The 16,296-nt window shown below is 43.2% G+C and overlaps 2 protein-coding genes across 2 annotated transcripts; both read right to left on the bottom strand.

Moving 5' to 3' along the window:
• Positions 2,179-3,127, bottom strand: LOC8078767 (glycine-rich protein 23). The gene is made up of 2 exons (XM_021455311.1): positions 2,561-3,127; positions 2,179-2,427 (listed from the first exon to the last, which is right to left on the bottom strand). Exons 1-2 carry the CDS (start codon positions 3,125-3,127, stop codon positions 2,179-2,181), a joined length of 816 nt encoding a protein of 271 aa, XP_021310986.1.
• LOC8056514 (DNA mismatch repair protein MSH7) lies at positions 3,881-13,783 on the bottom strand. Its single transcript, XM_021455376.1, has 17 exons — positions 13,356-13,783; positions 11,605-12,700; positions 11,052-11,147; positions 10,085-10,140; positions 9,625-9,691; positions 9,113-9,205; positions 8,326-8,454; positions 8,217-8,250; positions 8,095-8,142; positions 7,781-7,977; positions 7,407-7,533; positions 7,010-7,287; positions 6,354-6,539; positions 5,833-6,219; positions 5,658-5,754; positions 5,223-5,350; positions 3,881-4,613 (listed from the first exon to the last, which is right to left on the bottom strand). The coding sequence occupies exons 1-17, from the start codon at positions 13,538-13,540 to the stop codon at positions 4,122-4,124; spliced, it is 3,696 nt and encodes a 1,231-aa protein (XP_021311051.1). The 5' UTR covers positions 13,541-13,783; the 3' UTR covers positions 3,881-4,121.

The following is a 16,296-nucleotide window of genomic DNA, read 5'->3' as shown; positions in this document are numbered from 1 at the left end:
AGTCCAACGGTAGTACTACATCATAAGGCAAAAAAAAAGCACGTTTTACTGAAATTTGGCTATACTGATATTAATAATGCTAAAATATTATGAGAAAAAATGTTATTTCTTCACTAAAAATACTGCTGAAGTAGTAGTACCGCATAACAGGGCAGAAATATATGGCCATTACATTTTTTCCAAATCTCCCATGACACTTGTATCCTCATCGTACCGAGCGCTTTCCGAGGGCATCAAGTGGGCATGCATGCCCCCCGTGCTAAGCTATCTCCTGCCACCATTGTGGTGTAAGTGTTCCACATCCCTCACTGTACAATGTTCCTTGTGAACATTAAGCTGCATGCTACTCTCTCATTTTTAAGTTATAAGACGTTTACAATCTAGAAAGCCAAAACTTATTTTAATTTGGAATGGAGGGAATACCTCTAGATACATGCTATACTCTATTGCTGAAGAATCATCAATAACTAATAGGCCCATCCATTGCATATACAGCCTTGATAAACACACTGTTGGTCGATCCTAGGTCTTGTTTAGTTCACCGAAAAACTAAAAACTTTTCAAGATTCTGTGTCACATCGAATCTTGCGGCACATGTATGGAGCATTAAATATAGATAAAAATAAAAATTAATTACACAATTTGCTTGTAAATCATGAGATGAATTTTTTGAGTCTAGTTAGTCCATGATTGAACTATAATTTTCAAATAAAAACGAAATTGCTACGATGCCAAAAACCAAAACAAATGGGAACTAAACAAGGCTCTACATTACATATGCCATCATTAATTGTTTGTCGTTACAAGACTGCATGCTCAATGATGGTGAACAATCTAATAAAACTTTCTACTCAGCAGCTTATACTAGACTAGCTAGATTATGGCCCAGTCGTAGTAGTACAAGTGATGATGTGCATTCCTGGGATCGATCTGCGTCTCAAGAAGTTGCATTGCATTCTCAGATGGGCATGTACTAGATGATATGCGTGGGCCCGAGCGGTCAAAATGCACGGGGTACACGGGCACGCTCGATGTCGTAGTCGTAGCTTAGCTGCTGCTAGCCTGCTACTAGCTTTCACGTCGATCAAATCAAATACTCCTATAATTGAACGCCGAAGCGTACCTAAGGTCTTGTTTACTTTCCAAAAATTTTACAAATTTTTTTTAAGATTTTTCGTCATATCAAATTTTGCAACACATGTATGTAGCATTAAATATAGATAAAAAATAACTAATTATACAGTTTTGTCTGTAATTTGTAAGATAAATCTTTTAAGACTAATTAGTCCGTGATTGAATAATATTTATCAAATATAGATAAAAATGCTACAATGTCTATTTTATAAAATATTTTGCTAGTAAACAAGGCCTAACATAATCATTCCATTCCGGCATATCATATTGTGCATCTAGGCCTACCTAATTCTACCATGATAAGATAAGCAAGCTGGGCTCCATGACTGGACGCAGGAGACAAAATGCTGAATGGCCCAGTGGGCCACGCATCCGGTCGGGGCCCGCAGCGCTCATAGTAGAGCCCAACGGCCTGTGTGGCTCCCGCTGGAGTTGGTGTACCCAAACAAAGCCCAACCCTGGGCCCTGGCTGGGCCGGCCACCCTCGGCCGTTGGAAATTCAGAGGCCATAGCAGCACTGACCGTTGGAAAATAACACTTGTTGTATCCGTTTAACTTGGCATCCAATGAACGAAACAATTAAAAATATGATGAAATGAACTGTAAGATGGTACAAAAGTTGCTAGAATCCAGAAAGATGCGATGGGATAGAAGTGGACAGAACGAATGGGGAAATTAGATCGAGAAGCTAATCGTTAAGTGAGAGGCTAGGTCCCCTTATTAGCATGGTATAATCAAATCAGGTCTTGCAAAACCGAATGCAGGAGGAAGCCGAACGAACAACAGCTCGTCAGTCGAGATGTCTGCCCTTCACAGCGCTGCTCCCGCCGTGATGGTGCCCGCCACCGCCCTTGTTATGCCTGCCGACCCCACTGCTGGCTCCGACGCCGATACCGGTGCCACCTCCAATGCCTCCGCCAGCTCCAACGCCGATGCCACCTCCGCCACCTGTGCCAACACCCGCGCCACCTCCTACACCAAACCCGCCTCCCGCACCGCCACCGAATCCACCGCCCATGCCGCCACCGAAACCACCGCCACCCCCTAGTCCTCCTCCTGCTCCTCCTCCAAGTCCACCTCCACCACCACCTCCGATCCCACCGCCTGCTCCAGCTCCGACACCGAACCCACCACCGGCTCCCGTGCCACCACCAAAGCCCCCGCCACCTCCAAAGCCACCCCCGATGCCCCCGCCACCACCCATCCCACCGCCAGCTCCAGCTCCAGCGCCACCACCAAGGCCCCCTCCCGCGCCCCCACCAACACCAAACCCACCGCCGACACCACCTCCACCTCCAAATCCACCACCACCACCCAATCCTCCTCCACCTCCTCCGCCAACACCTCCTCCAAGTCCAGTGCCTCCACCAAGTCCTCCTCCTGCGCCAGCTCCTGCTCCAAAACCAGCCCCACTACCAGCTCCTACTCCACCGCCATCGCCCAATCCTCCTCCTTCTCCACCTCCTCCAAGTCCAGCGCCTCCGCCAAGTCCTCCTCCCGTGCCAGCTCCTACTCCAAAACCAGCCCCACCACCAACTCCTACTCCACCACCGCCACCGAAACCACCGCCGCCACCAGCTCCAAACCCACCTCCACCTCCGAGCCTCCCATCGCCACTAAGGCCACCTCCACCACCAGCACCTGCACCCGCTCCACCGCCAAATCCGGAACCACCACCAATGCCACCACCTACACCACCTCCTCCTCCAAATCCACCACCACCGCCCATGCCGCCCCCTGTGCCACCTCCCACACCTACACCGCCTCCTAACCCGCCTCCAGCACCACCTCCTCCACCAACACCTATTCCACCTCCTGCCCCGCCTCCTACACCAGCACCAATGCCTACCCCGCCGCCACCACCACCCTTACCATGTTTGTTGTCACAATTCTCGGCTCCGATCATGCCAGGCCTCCACACCACAGGCTCCCGCCATGCGGCGGCAGCGGTCGCCGCCCACACGACGGCCGCCAGCTGCAGCCATACCGCCATCGCCCGGTGTCCCATGGAAGGCAACCTTGCCATGACTTACAAACTCAGCTATGGAATCGAACTCTGTCCTGCTGCGTGAGGGGAAGCCATGGCGCGCGGGGGTATTTAAACTCGAGACGATGTGCATGGCATGGACATATGGATGCTCAGCCGGCAGCCGCCGCCAGCTGCTTCGAGGGTTTAATTGGTGGCTGGCTGGCCATGGTTGACTTAAATGTGCCCACGTCGATTTGCTAAAATTGATGGCTTCTCGGGGGCCTTTTGACTTTTGAGGTGGGCTCAGCATGCACCTATGTGAGCGAGGGCGAGCTCCGAGCTGCAAAGCAACCAAAGCTCTGCAACTCTGCATGCAGTGCACGACGCCGCCCTCTGCTCTGCAACTCTGCATGCGTTCGCTTGCTTGATTGGCATATGCGTCCTTTTCGCATGTGACCGGCGCTCGGACTTGGGATGCATGCATTCATGGCTACCGGGCACCGGCTGCTGTCTTTTGTGCCCCGGTTGTGAACTTGTGATAGAACAGCTTGTCACACGCATGGGCTCCAAGCTGCTCATGTGCAAGCTAGCGTACTGGCTACTGAGCCCGGCTGGAGCAAAAATGTACATGTGCCCAAAGTTTACAGAGGTGTAGGATTTTTGGTTCACCCTTGAAACTGTGGGCACAAAAGGAAAACACTGCTCCATGCGTTGGGACAGTTGAGGAGAATTCAGGTTTCAGTTGGTGGAGATTAGAAGAAAAGGAAGACACCGTAATTGCTCTGGTAACATCATGAGTTCAATCTTGTGCCACGAGAATCAGCATGGCACATCACTTTCAGATTTAGGGCACCGTTAGGTTCCCAACAACAGATCGCCGCAATCTGCCACACTTGATTAAGGTTAAATAAATGTTCCAAAATATTTGCCATATTTTTCAAAACTTAAGAGAATCTTGCTTTTTTTTTAAAAAAAATCATTGATGTGTGGAGCCTAATTTGATGGAAAGAATGAATGCTCATCTGGCTTTCCTGAAGTGAATGCTCATCTGGCTTTTCCTGAAGTGAGACTTCAGCTCTTGACGGACGCAGATCAGCGTGTCCATGATGTCGTCATCCAGGAGTCCGTCCTGCACGCTGACCGCCAGGGCCTCCCTCAGCCGTTCCTCGTGGAGGGTCGAGAACTCAGCTCGCTGTTCGCTCGACCTGAAGTTCTCAGCTATCTTAGACCTCATCACCTGGCCCGCGACAGATGCATTCTCCACTATCGACTTTGGGATCCCTGCCATTGTGGCGACCTGCAGGCCGTAGCTTTCTGGACAGGCCCCTGAGGTCAGTCGGTACAGGAAGGTCAGCTCCTTCTGGCCGTTGCCGTCGCTCCTTGGCTTGAACATGCAGGCCATGTGCTGGAGGCTCACGTGAGGGTGCGAGGCAAACTCCTTCGTCAGAGAATGGTAGTGAGTGGCAAAGAGCTGACGGCATCTCACACGCTCCACTAGGTGGCGGAACACCTGAGTTACAATTAGACAATGCATAAGATGTTATCACTGATAAATGTAGATTCGCAGATTCATGTATTGTTGATGTGAAACAGGGGAAAGAGAATAGTTTAATGGCAGTATGACAGTGCAATTTCCAGGGACTAGGAGTAGGGCAGTTCCAATTCTAGATATCATTAATGATTAATAATGGCATTCAAGCTCCAAAAAATTAATTTGGTGTGAGACCAGGAAAGCTGTTGCAGAACGGGATGAGAAAGAGAAGCATGCCCGTGAAACATGAAGGCAATGCACCTTTGTTCAAGATTGTCTAACCTACTTATATGCATCTTACTGGAGAGATAAAACACACAGTAGGATTCTCACAAATACATGTAATGGTGTGATAATATGTGATATCTAATGCTAGCAAATTAACAAATCCCCAAATATGTGAACCATACAAATAAGGTTTTGTTGCTATTTTGTATAAAAAAGTTCCCTGTACCATGCACCTCATGAGTCATTAACAGTCATTGAGTCATGGCAACAGCACTAATTATGAAGGGAAAGCATACTAAGGGAACATCAAGCATAGGAATGAAGGATGAGATTTGAGATACTGCAGAAGCAAAAACTCACAGCATATGCGATTGCATATCCATCAAATGTGCTAGTTCCTCTGCCAAGCTCATCAAGCAAGACAAGTGAGTCCACAGTTGCGTTCTGAAGAACAGAGGCAGTCTCAGTACATTCAACGAGAAACGTACCTGCAAACAATGTTATAAAAACAAAGTCAATGTCATTGTCATCTCATACCCAAGCATACCGAACGCTGTACAAATATAGTATAGATCATGAAATATAAAGAGATTGATTGATCTACTAAACAAGTTCATTTTTTTAACACAAAACAGTTCAAATAAATACAATGAGGGCTTTCTACTGATAATCCAAGGTTTACAAACATCATACAACTCTTTTGCCACACAGACATGTATTTATTAATTCTAACTCATTCGACCAAGAACAGAGATATGGTGGGCAATGTACTAATTTGTCAAAATGATTACATACTTTCCCCAGACATAATCCGATCTGTTGCACCAAGGCGCGTAAAGATGGAATCTGCAAGGGTCAGCTCACATGATGTGCAGGGGACATAACAGCCAAGCTGCAAAGAAGAAGAAACCTTGGTAATACATTTGAATAAGATCATGAACAGACAAGCATAAGTGAAGTTTATACAGACCTGTGCAAGTACAACAGCCAGGCAGGTGGCACGCATGATTGTGGATTTCCCACCCATATTTGGACCAGTTAACAACAATGCAAAACGATTGAGACCAGATAAATCCTGACCAAGGGTTAAATCATTTGGAACCAGGCCATTTGCATTTTCCGCAAAAGCATAGGGATGCCACAGACCCTTCATCCGAAGTATAGGCACATCATCTTTCAGCAGAACTTGTGGTCTGCACATGGCACCAAATGATGACAATGTCATTGCAGCAAAGGACCTAAGCACATCAATAGTGCTGACAGCATTGATCACCAAAGACCATTCAGAAGCCTTTCCAATAAAAAGTTCCACCAGACGAACCAAATTGTTGGCACCATTGTTGTCGACATCAGGATCCTTTCAAAGCTCACAAGACCAACCAATAAGTAATGGCAACAGAAGAAATACAAGTGAGCAGTAAATAACTAAAACGGAAACAGGCACTTGTATGTACAACACTAATGCAGATGGGAAACCATGCCATATTTTACCTGGCCACATGGAAAATCATTTTGTATTCTCTCTTCAAACGTATGGATTAACTCACAAAGGCAGTTCAATGATGGAATCTCAACAATCTTATAAAGTGCCAAGACACCATGATCCGCTCTTTGCAAGTCACTGAGTAAGTCAATACCATTGCGGAGGCCATTGATAAGCATTGTAAATGTTTTGATCTGGGAACATGCCATGAAGCAATCAACTGACAGGAAGAAAAACTAGAAAATTTGCATTACAATAATCAAATCTAGAACATAGGTTTTTCCTTAGAAACCTTAGCATGTTAACAAAAAGTCTCACTGAAACTAGTACTAATACTAATATGTATACATATTCAAGATTTCATAGCACGTTTGTTTTAAGCAAATATTTCATAGCATATTACTGGAGATCATGAAAATGAATCAGACGATTATGACAACATGCAGGAAAACACATTGGCTTTATTGACATATTTTCTGCAAGCACAAACTATAGTTTCATGAAAGGTTTCATAATCAACAACTTAATAAGATCATTTCTTGCATAATAAAGTATCAATTGAATATGGGATATGTTACAAGATACTACATTTCAATATCACTCCAAAACTTAGCTGTATAAGAGAATCTAAAGCTAGTGTCTCAAAGAGAAAAGAACCACCTACCCGTCTCTTTAGTATCTTTTCTCCAATAAAGGGCAGTTGAAGCAAAGATGACAACCCAACAGTGGATCTAACTTGTCCTAATAATCTCTCAAGATCAGGAATTTTCCGGAGATAACCAAGTGTTGTAGGGCCTAGTCCACAGTTTTGGATAAAACCCTCAACAACATCAAGCCTTTTATTGATAGCATCAATGTCTTTAAGTGGATGACAAATCCACCTTCTTAGCAGCCGCTTACCAGATGCTGTGACACAGTGATTAAGGTGCTTATATAAAGTACCTGCAACAAGGTATAGATTCAGCAATATTTATCTTTGGCCTGTTTTACTGCTTAAAAACTACTGTTCAAGAACAAAAATAAGATAGCTGGAATAGAAAAAGTAGAATCTGTGCTCCTACCAGATGAACCGCCATTGAAATTGTTGCTGAAAATCTCAAGGTTCACAAGAGTCTGGCCATCCATCCTTAAACATGTTTTGTACACATGGTATGGTAAGACTTCCCCATTTTTCAAGGCATCATGTAACTGGTTTCAGATTGTAGAATTAGAACTCTAACACATTTCAATGGTCGACATAGTAGAGAGAAAATTATGTATATAATATTTTGCGGAATAATTCGAGAATACATAAACAATGGAAAACAATGACTAGGGACAGCCAATGAAACACTACAAATGATTTAATTAAAAAAATCAGCAGTTACAAATGGCACAATCGATTCAGATGACTAATAAATGTGTTCAAGGGAAGAAAAAGGTAAGCCAAGTATACCATGAGCCTAGTCAAATGGCCAATAAGTCCACCAAGTGCACAAATAACAACATCTCGATTCACTGCACAGTCCAAAGCAGATAACCATGACTCTGTCGATGCGTTAAAGAACCCTTTAGAATGTATTAACATTCGAATTTGTGAAGCATCAGAGAAATCTATCCCAGAGAGGGGGGTCAGCTGCATCTTCACAGATCCTGAAGTTAAGGAAAGATATTTGTAAGTTTTCAAACTCTGATGTCTCATCAACTTGCTATCTGAGAAAAGAGTTATCTGCTGGCAAATAAAGAGAATAGTGTTTTAGGAGCATTTACCTGCTGAGGCATATTTTCTTATTGTCCTTTGAGTTTCTTTTGTGATGCCTGACAAAAGAGAATAGGTATTACTATATTAGCTCCTAAAAATACAAGGATTTGAAAATGAAGCATTTTCTGACCTGAGGTTTCATAGATTAATTCTCTAGGAGAAACCTGAAAAAAGAATAATAATAATGAATAACAGTTTCTGGTTCACTTAACCAATCAAAAAGGGCTACAAGAGCATACCTGCATCAACAAAGCACCCAAAGCTGCAGACGAGTCATCATCTTGGACTGAACCCACCCAAATTTTAAGGGCGGCATAGTCTAGGAAAGCAAATCCATAGACCTGGGAACTGCTAGAAGCTAGGGTAACCTGAAAGTTCCAAGAAAGGCTGCATCAGAATAGGAATCACATATGAAGAATGGTAATAAGCAAAATTGAAGATATTCAATTGCAAATTTATAATGTCATTTTACTTAAAAAAGTCCATACCAAAATACCAAGAGAAACTGCAAGAACAAAACTAATTGTCAGTGGAATCTAGAATAATACTATTTGTTTCAGCAAATGCATTATGCACCTCTCATCTAATATATTTGTCATGGTAATCATTCAGATTAGCTGCTCGTTTATCTGGAACGTTCAGATTAGCCACTCAAGAAGAGTTTTCTTGTAGTACTTAGGTAGAGGGCTTATTTTGACCAAGGATATTTTGGCCAAATGAAACTAGAATGTTAGTTGCTTCTGTAGCCACAACAAAACATAGAACACCTTTTCTTTGAGTATCACTTTGTTATTCCATTTTACATATAATTATTATTGCGTTGGGTATAAAAAATAAGTATTAACCACATAAAGGGTAGTCAGCTGCATGCAAGGGGAACTACCGAACTAGTACTAAAGCACAGATCTTAGGAGTGGGTTGCCAACTTTTGGTCTGTATGGCTTAGCCATAACTACATGATCTTTAACAACAAACATCATAGAGAAGTATGGTGGCCCAAAGACAGGTGCAATGCTAGAAGCAAACCTCTTTCAATGCCAGAAGGTGAACAGCATCAGTACCAATGTTATCAGCCGCAGTTGATGGTGTGGACACATGAACCAACTTTCTCTCGATAACCTTGCAGAAGTTTTTTAGGAGGAAAAATGTTACATGCCACTAGAATATTATTGCCTGTAAGGAAGATATTTACACTGCATCACAAATATGAGCACATACTGAATTATAGAGTTTTGTGTTGCACAGGGTATATTGCTACTAATTTAAACCCATCCAGAGTACCATAATTGTGTCTTAAGTAAAATTAAGTTTCCGATGCAGCAAAATGGAAGGATGAAAAATCACAATGTACATGACTATGTGCACATTTGAACAAAAGATAGCCATACCAGAACAAAGAAAATTGGATATGCAACTGAGAAAAGAGAGGTTCTAAAAAGGTAGGCGCATGCTTGCTACTTCTGCCACTAGCTAAGTGATGAACAATCAGTGTAAACACTCAGAATTAATGGTGTTTCATCGCAGTACTGAATACTTACAGAATGTAATCCTCTAGCTTTGGCCTGGTTTGCAGATTCCATTTGTTCTATTCTTCCAACTTTATACCTGGAAATAGGTCAGATTCATGAGCAATAACCTCACCGCTTCAGCACCAAAAAAAGAAGGTAAAGAAAAGGAAGAGGCGCTATCATGGATGTCTTGCAGACCATAAGGTTCAAAAGAAATTTTATGCATTGTAGAAACCAATGAACAGATTTGAATTTCATGAAAGCAACATAACTAACATCAAATTGTAAAGGAGTCAATAATGCAAGAAACCCCTCATTATTGCCACATCAATAAGGATAGACACATTGACCGACCATTACCAACCTGAAGCAGCATGAGCTTGCTGATGTTCAAGATAATGTTATGATAACAAGATAAGCATAATCCTGAAGAACTACATAATTCTGGAAATGAACAAAACCAAACAAAAACATGAGCTATTGAGCTTACCCCCTAGCTACAAGCTTATCAACAGCATCATCTATACCACTTTCTGAAATGCCAACCTATAAATATGAAGTTAATGTCACTACCATTAGGAAATAATCATGACTGAGATGAGATAAAGCATGGAACTGTATTATAACTGTTAGTGAGGTAGTGATGCATTAAATGCCAAGAATTTAAAATTTTAAATCAAGATGGTTGAAAACATGACAAAGTGGTGCATTGCAACAGCCTGAAAGCATTTACCCAAATCAATTCTGGCTTCCTGTCATCCCACACAAGAGCAACACCATATTTTTTTTTTGTATAAGTAGCACATTACTACATAAAAGTTTTCATAAAAAGAACAAGCAGGCTAACATGTGACCCCAGTCATGGAATCAGTCGCCTCCTTTGTCTCTGGCATTGCTGTCAATCTCCAACCTAGCTGCACCAGTCTGCCTCCCAACACAGGACAGCCGTGTATCGCAAACTGGTGGCAGTCCGTCACTCCCACCCACTACCGGGAACTACTGTTGTTGTGCTGCAGGCCACCACCACCCACCAAACACAAGTTGGCGACCACCTCATCGTGCCACCATACCATTGCCTCCCACACTCCTACAACACGGGTCCCAGATTTACCCAAGCACTATCCCCTACCCCCAAAACCCAAATCTAATGGCAGGTGCAGGCAAATGACCGTGTTCCTAACCCGCAAGGAGATCAGCCTCATGGTAGATTAAAAACAAACAGCAACAAGGCCTTTTTGTCCCAACTACCAAGCAGGTTGGGGTAGGCTTCATGTGATAGACTTATCAGGGAAATAACGATAATATAGACTGGATCATAAGATATATGATCCAGTGGTTGTCTGGTTCATGTAACTTCTTAACGAGCAGCACAATATACTGAGATGTAAATGAAATACTTCAAAATTTAGGTGTAATGTTGAAAAGTTCAGAGCAAGCATTTGATAAGCAATACGTACCTGTCGGCACTTGCCCACCCCATTAGCAGTCATTTTCCAGTCAAATTCTTTTTGGCCAATCTCAGCATCTAGTTCATAGAGCTCATAAAATTTCCCCTAGCAATGATATATCAAACACTTTAAGTAGGTTATATACTTATAAGACCTCTAATACTACAATAAGGAGTGCTCAACATAGTTTCGGGGGGCAAAGCAACGCTTCAACTCTGGAATGAACAGCCTCAGTGCAATAGCAAGTGAAGTGCAAAAATGGAAAGTGCAGAAACTTTTGTAGGATAGTAATCAGAACAAAAAATGTCAACATTGGTTATAATGTATAATATCTGGTGATATACATCAACATCGTAAAACAGCTAAACATTATGAACAGCAATTGGAGAATTCCACAGTGAGCCTATACTGAGAAACACTCACTCCTTATGTGATTAAGTAAATGGCTCAGTACCATACAAAGTTTTGTGAGATATTCATCAAACCAAAGAAATAAGTTTTCATGTGTCCTCAATAGAGTATGTTATATGCCATGAATTGAATCATCAATGATGAATCTTACCACTTTGAAAAAGAGGACAACATCCATATATTTGCACTTAATATTCCAGTATTGCTTTTGAGATGTTGACATTTTTCTCAATGCATCAGGCGGAATAAAAAGAGTACTCTTGTCATAAAGTGGATCATTTGGCCGCCTTCTATTTGCATCCCTGATGGCAAATGGATTCAGCCACTCAAATTTGCTACGCGCACTATCAGCCATTTCATCATGATCCTTCCTTTCAATAGAACAATGAGCTGATTTCATCTTCTTGTTCAACGCCCCCAGAGGAGGGCATTGGTTGTTGGCATCCACACTTTGGTCTTCCTGAACTCGCTTCAGGCGAGGAATAACTGGCTGCATTGCTGGTGTTTCTGGTTTCAGAGGACTAGAGTCAAGTCCTGGAAATAACATAGCAGATGCTAAGTTATATTTACTGTTCGTAAGCAGAGAGGAATTCTTTGAGTGATTCTTCAATGGAGTTTCATTTGCCTCAAGTTCTGCAAACAAATTTGTTGGTCTAATATACAAAGGATCTGAAGACCCTGAGCATAGCATGTTTGAAGGTTCCTCTGCACGAGTAGTATTTGAATTTTGCCCAAATCCTGTCACCGCTGCTCTAGTGTATTGACCATTAGCAGAAACCAGTGAGAACTTCTTTGATGAGTGCTGCAAAAGAGTTTGATCTGAACCATAGCCAGTTAGAGGTGTATCAGCACCATGAGCAAGCCCTGGGAAGATTTTCTTTGAGGCAACCTGGGAAGGAGTTTGCACATCAAAGTTCTCATTTAAGGCTGTAGCCTGAATGCAATTAGTATGAGACTCTGAGAATAACTTCTTTGGATACTCTTGAATAGGAGCCTGATTTGAGCCAAGTTCTGGCAACAGTGTGCTTGCTCCAATAAATTCATCAGTGGAAGACCTCAGTGAGTGCATTTGGGGCTCCTGAGAGGGAGCCATATCTCCACCTCCTTCTGAGGAAAGGATTGTTCTGCTGTCTTCGCCGTAAATAGGTCTTGAGAACAATGCACCTGAGCACTCATTTGAGAGAACTTGGTTTTCCACAGGCAAGTTTTTCCCCTCCAAATGTCTAACCTGGGAAGCATATTGATTTCTGCATAAAAGAGAATCAAGCATATTCAGGATAGCAAAATAAGGTGCAAGTGAAAGAGTGAAAGACAATCTGTTTCCTGAGTTCGTAAGCAAACGCTTGGTCGGGCCTACGAGTTAATGGCATGTCTGCAATGAAAAATACTACGAAGCAAAGATATATCTGACCAAGAAAAAATACATGAGATGCAAATGCAAGTCCTACTCTAAAAAACTATGGGCAAGTAGCTCAGCGGAGCACAGCAGTGAATTCAAAAATCAAAATCTAATACACTTTGAGGCTAACAATGACTGAAACGGAGTTACCTAATTGCATATGTGCAATATAAAGACATATATCATGTAGAGTGGTATCTAATAACCCACAAAATGGAAGCCAGACTGATGAATCACAGGCAGAGCTGCAGTAAAAACAGATGAACATATATGGTAAAATCCCTGGACAGTCGCTACTAGACACCTCGAACAATGCACATCCTTAAACCCAGCACTGATGGGTTAGATCCGCACTATCACTCGAAACCCAGAGCTCCTCCCAGCCCAGCAATCCGTGCCTCGCGGCGACTCAAACAGACGGCCTAACCGACGCCCAACGAAACCCCAAAACCCTAGCCTCCCACCACACTAACATGGCGAGTGATTATCGCGTCCGTCCGTACCTGGCCTGCGGCGGCGGCGGCGGAGGGCGCACGAGCCTCTCCAAGATGCCGGCGATGGACCCCATAGGGGGCCGCGTCGGCTTCTCGGGAGGCGTGCCCTCCCCGGAGGGAACCCGCCACGACGGCGGCTGCTTCTGGAGAAATGAGAGGATCGACTGCTGCTGCTGACGCCGCCGCGGTTCCATCGCTCGCTGAAGGGAGGCGCCTCCTACGGCAGGGTGGGGCAGCTACCCCAGCTACCGGCGGCGCAGAGACACACCCTCTCCCCTCCCCAATCCGATCTGGCGGCGGCGGCGGCTGGGCCCAATCGAAGGGATGCCGGGAAGCGGAGGCGCGGAGTGGACGAGCTCGGGGTCGAGGGAAGGGGAAGGGGAGAGGCAGCAACGAGGGCGGGGAGACGAGGGAAGGTGTTTGTTTGGGGGCAAATTTCGAGCGGGAAATTGGCTAGTGGGAGCGAGAAGGCCGCGCCCAAAGTGAAAGAGGTGACGGGTTTCCCATTTTCCGCTGTCCCGCAAGGTTTACGTTTTTTCAGATAATGAGATTGAAATACGTCTGCGTGTTTGGTTTGGGAAGTGATCCCATCCGGAATTAATTCATCCAGCATGTCATATTTGCTTGTAAGTTCGGATTATGCTTTGATTGTACTCAATCCATCCTAAATTATAAGTCGTTTGACTTTTCTAATATCAAATTTGATCACTCGTTTTATTCAAAAATTTGTACAAAATATCAATTCTTTTGTCGTCGCTTGATTTGTTAATAAAAATTCTTCAGTGATGACTTAAATTTGACTATATTTGCATAAATTTTTTTAATAAGACGAGTAGTCAAACTTGAGATCAAAAAGTCAAATGTCTTATAATTTGGAATAGAGTAGTAGTATTTGTTAGTGAAATGGAGTGAACTAATGTATTGTTTGGTTAGTGGAGTGGATTTGATAATGCGCTCGTCTGATGTGGTTTCAACGAGAATGAGGTGGTTCGTGACTTTTTGCCTACTGGTGGAACGACTCGATGAGGATGGGCTAAGCCCGTGCGTCAAACGTTTTGGATCGTCTTGCGCCCTTCCATGACGTGAACCAAACACAATGAGTCCTCCTTTGGAAGGGGAGCAAAATTCAGGAATTGAAAACCTCCATTTAAAAACTAAGATAATAATTAAAATAATATTCTTATAGATTACCCGTCCAGAGAAAAGTCCGGGATCTCAAAGGTATTGGCGTTTCCAAATTAGACTTGAAGATGTTTGCAATCTTCATTGATAAGGGGATATAGAGGCTTGAAGAGCAGGGACAAAAATGAGCAGAGCTCCAACAGCTATGGAGACTGGGTTGTTCGGTTGATAAGTCGGCTGATGGTGTTTTGTTGTGAGAGAAAACATATATCATGACAGATAAATTGTGCATATAAGTTATATTTTCTTGAACTTATTAGCACTGGCTGATGGTTTCTACGATTGATAATTTGGCTAATGTTGTTTTATTGTAAGAGAAAAACATATACGGTGGCTGATAAACTATGCTAATAAGTTTAAAGTTATAGATCTACCAAATATAGTATATAGATTTTTATCATCAAATTCGTGACGTTCCCACCGTAAATTGCGTGGGCACGTGTTGGGCACAAACCCAAAGCACAGGCGTGCGTTGGGGCACATTTCGATGGCCTAGAGCGTGTGATTTTTCTCATCATCAAGACAATAATAAGATAAAAGAAAAGGTACGAGGAGACCGTGATTCGAAAATTATAATGTCCACATAGCACTAGCAAGACGGTAGAGTTTCCTGAGAATTTTCACAAACTTTTTTTTGAACGTAAAGATTAGATTTTTCACAAACCATCGTATATCGTTCGTTTCACAGTTCATCTTTCGAATTTCAGCAAACAATTTCAGAGCTGCTCCTATCTCCCAACTCGGCATGCATGCTGCAGGAGATTGCTCCAGGTGCAACGATGACTGCAAATATATACATGAATTTCTTGGAATTCCATGGCCATTTTATCTCTTCTGAAACTCCAGCACTGGACAAAGCCTGTTTGTTTGAATTTATCAGCTAAATTTATTAGTATAACAAATCAGCAAATAATACTTTTTATCATGATTTATTAGCCAAACGATGTCAGGCTCGTAGGCTGTCAGGCTCGTAGCGGGTATCTCGCCTTGTCCTGGCTCGGCTCTGTCAGGCTGTGAAGAAATCTCAACGGAATTAACGGTGAGCTGATGTCGGCATCGACAAAGTTAGGCCACGGCTGCCTAAACGCTGGCGGACCATCATAGTCCGTGTCCTCATCGGGAAGAAAAACGGAGAGCCAAGGTATTGACAGCGACAGGATCCGAACACCCCGGCCCTGATGACGAGTTTTGGACACGAGCCGCCTAAGTCTGCCTGAATTACCCATGCTTTCAGTTTCAGAGTGATTTAGTTACGGTCACAACTTACGCGATGCAGAGCCTCTGCCTCAGCAAGCAGATAAACAAGAGTATATAAGTATAATAGCACGCTTTAAGCAAGCTAAATGCTCACGTGGAGGAGAGAATAAAAACAAGCTGTAAACTTAAGCCGGTTTAAATACAAGAATAAAAAAAACTCTATAAGAGAGATATATATTAATATTAAAGAACTAATTATTGTATGAGTGAGCTATATTATTAGTCTTGTTCAGTCTCGTAGATTAGCGGTTGCAAACATATAAAGTTTATCCTAAGTTCTCACGCTTTTCCAGGAAAACACGGCTGCTAAGGATAAGACTACCAGTGTCGATCCGTTGCAATTACGGAATGATGACAGCCGTTGGAAGAACAATTGGAGCGACCTTGCCGTATACACAACGTACAGTTCGACATCAGTTTTCTCCCCCTTCTATAAAGATCGAAACGCCGTACAAAGTTGGCTTAAACTTCGTCTAAAAAAATGTCATCAGCAGGCGCGCGATTTTAAATT

Source organism: Sorghum bicolor, chromosome 3, assembly GCF_000003195.3.
Source record: "Sorghum bicolor cultivar BTx623 chromosome 3, Sorghum_bicolor_NCBIv3, whole genome shotgun sequence".
In the NCBI taxonomy this organism is placed as follows: Eukaryota; Viridiplantae; Streptophyta; class Magnoliopsida; order Poales; family Poaceae; genus Sorghum; species Sorghum bicolor.
Note: the sequence above shows the minus strand (reverse complement) of the source record. Positions and strands in the feature narration are given on the sequence as shown.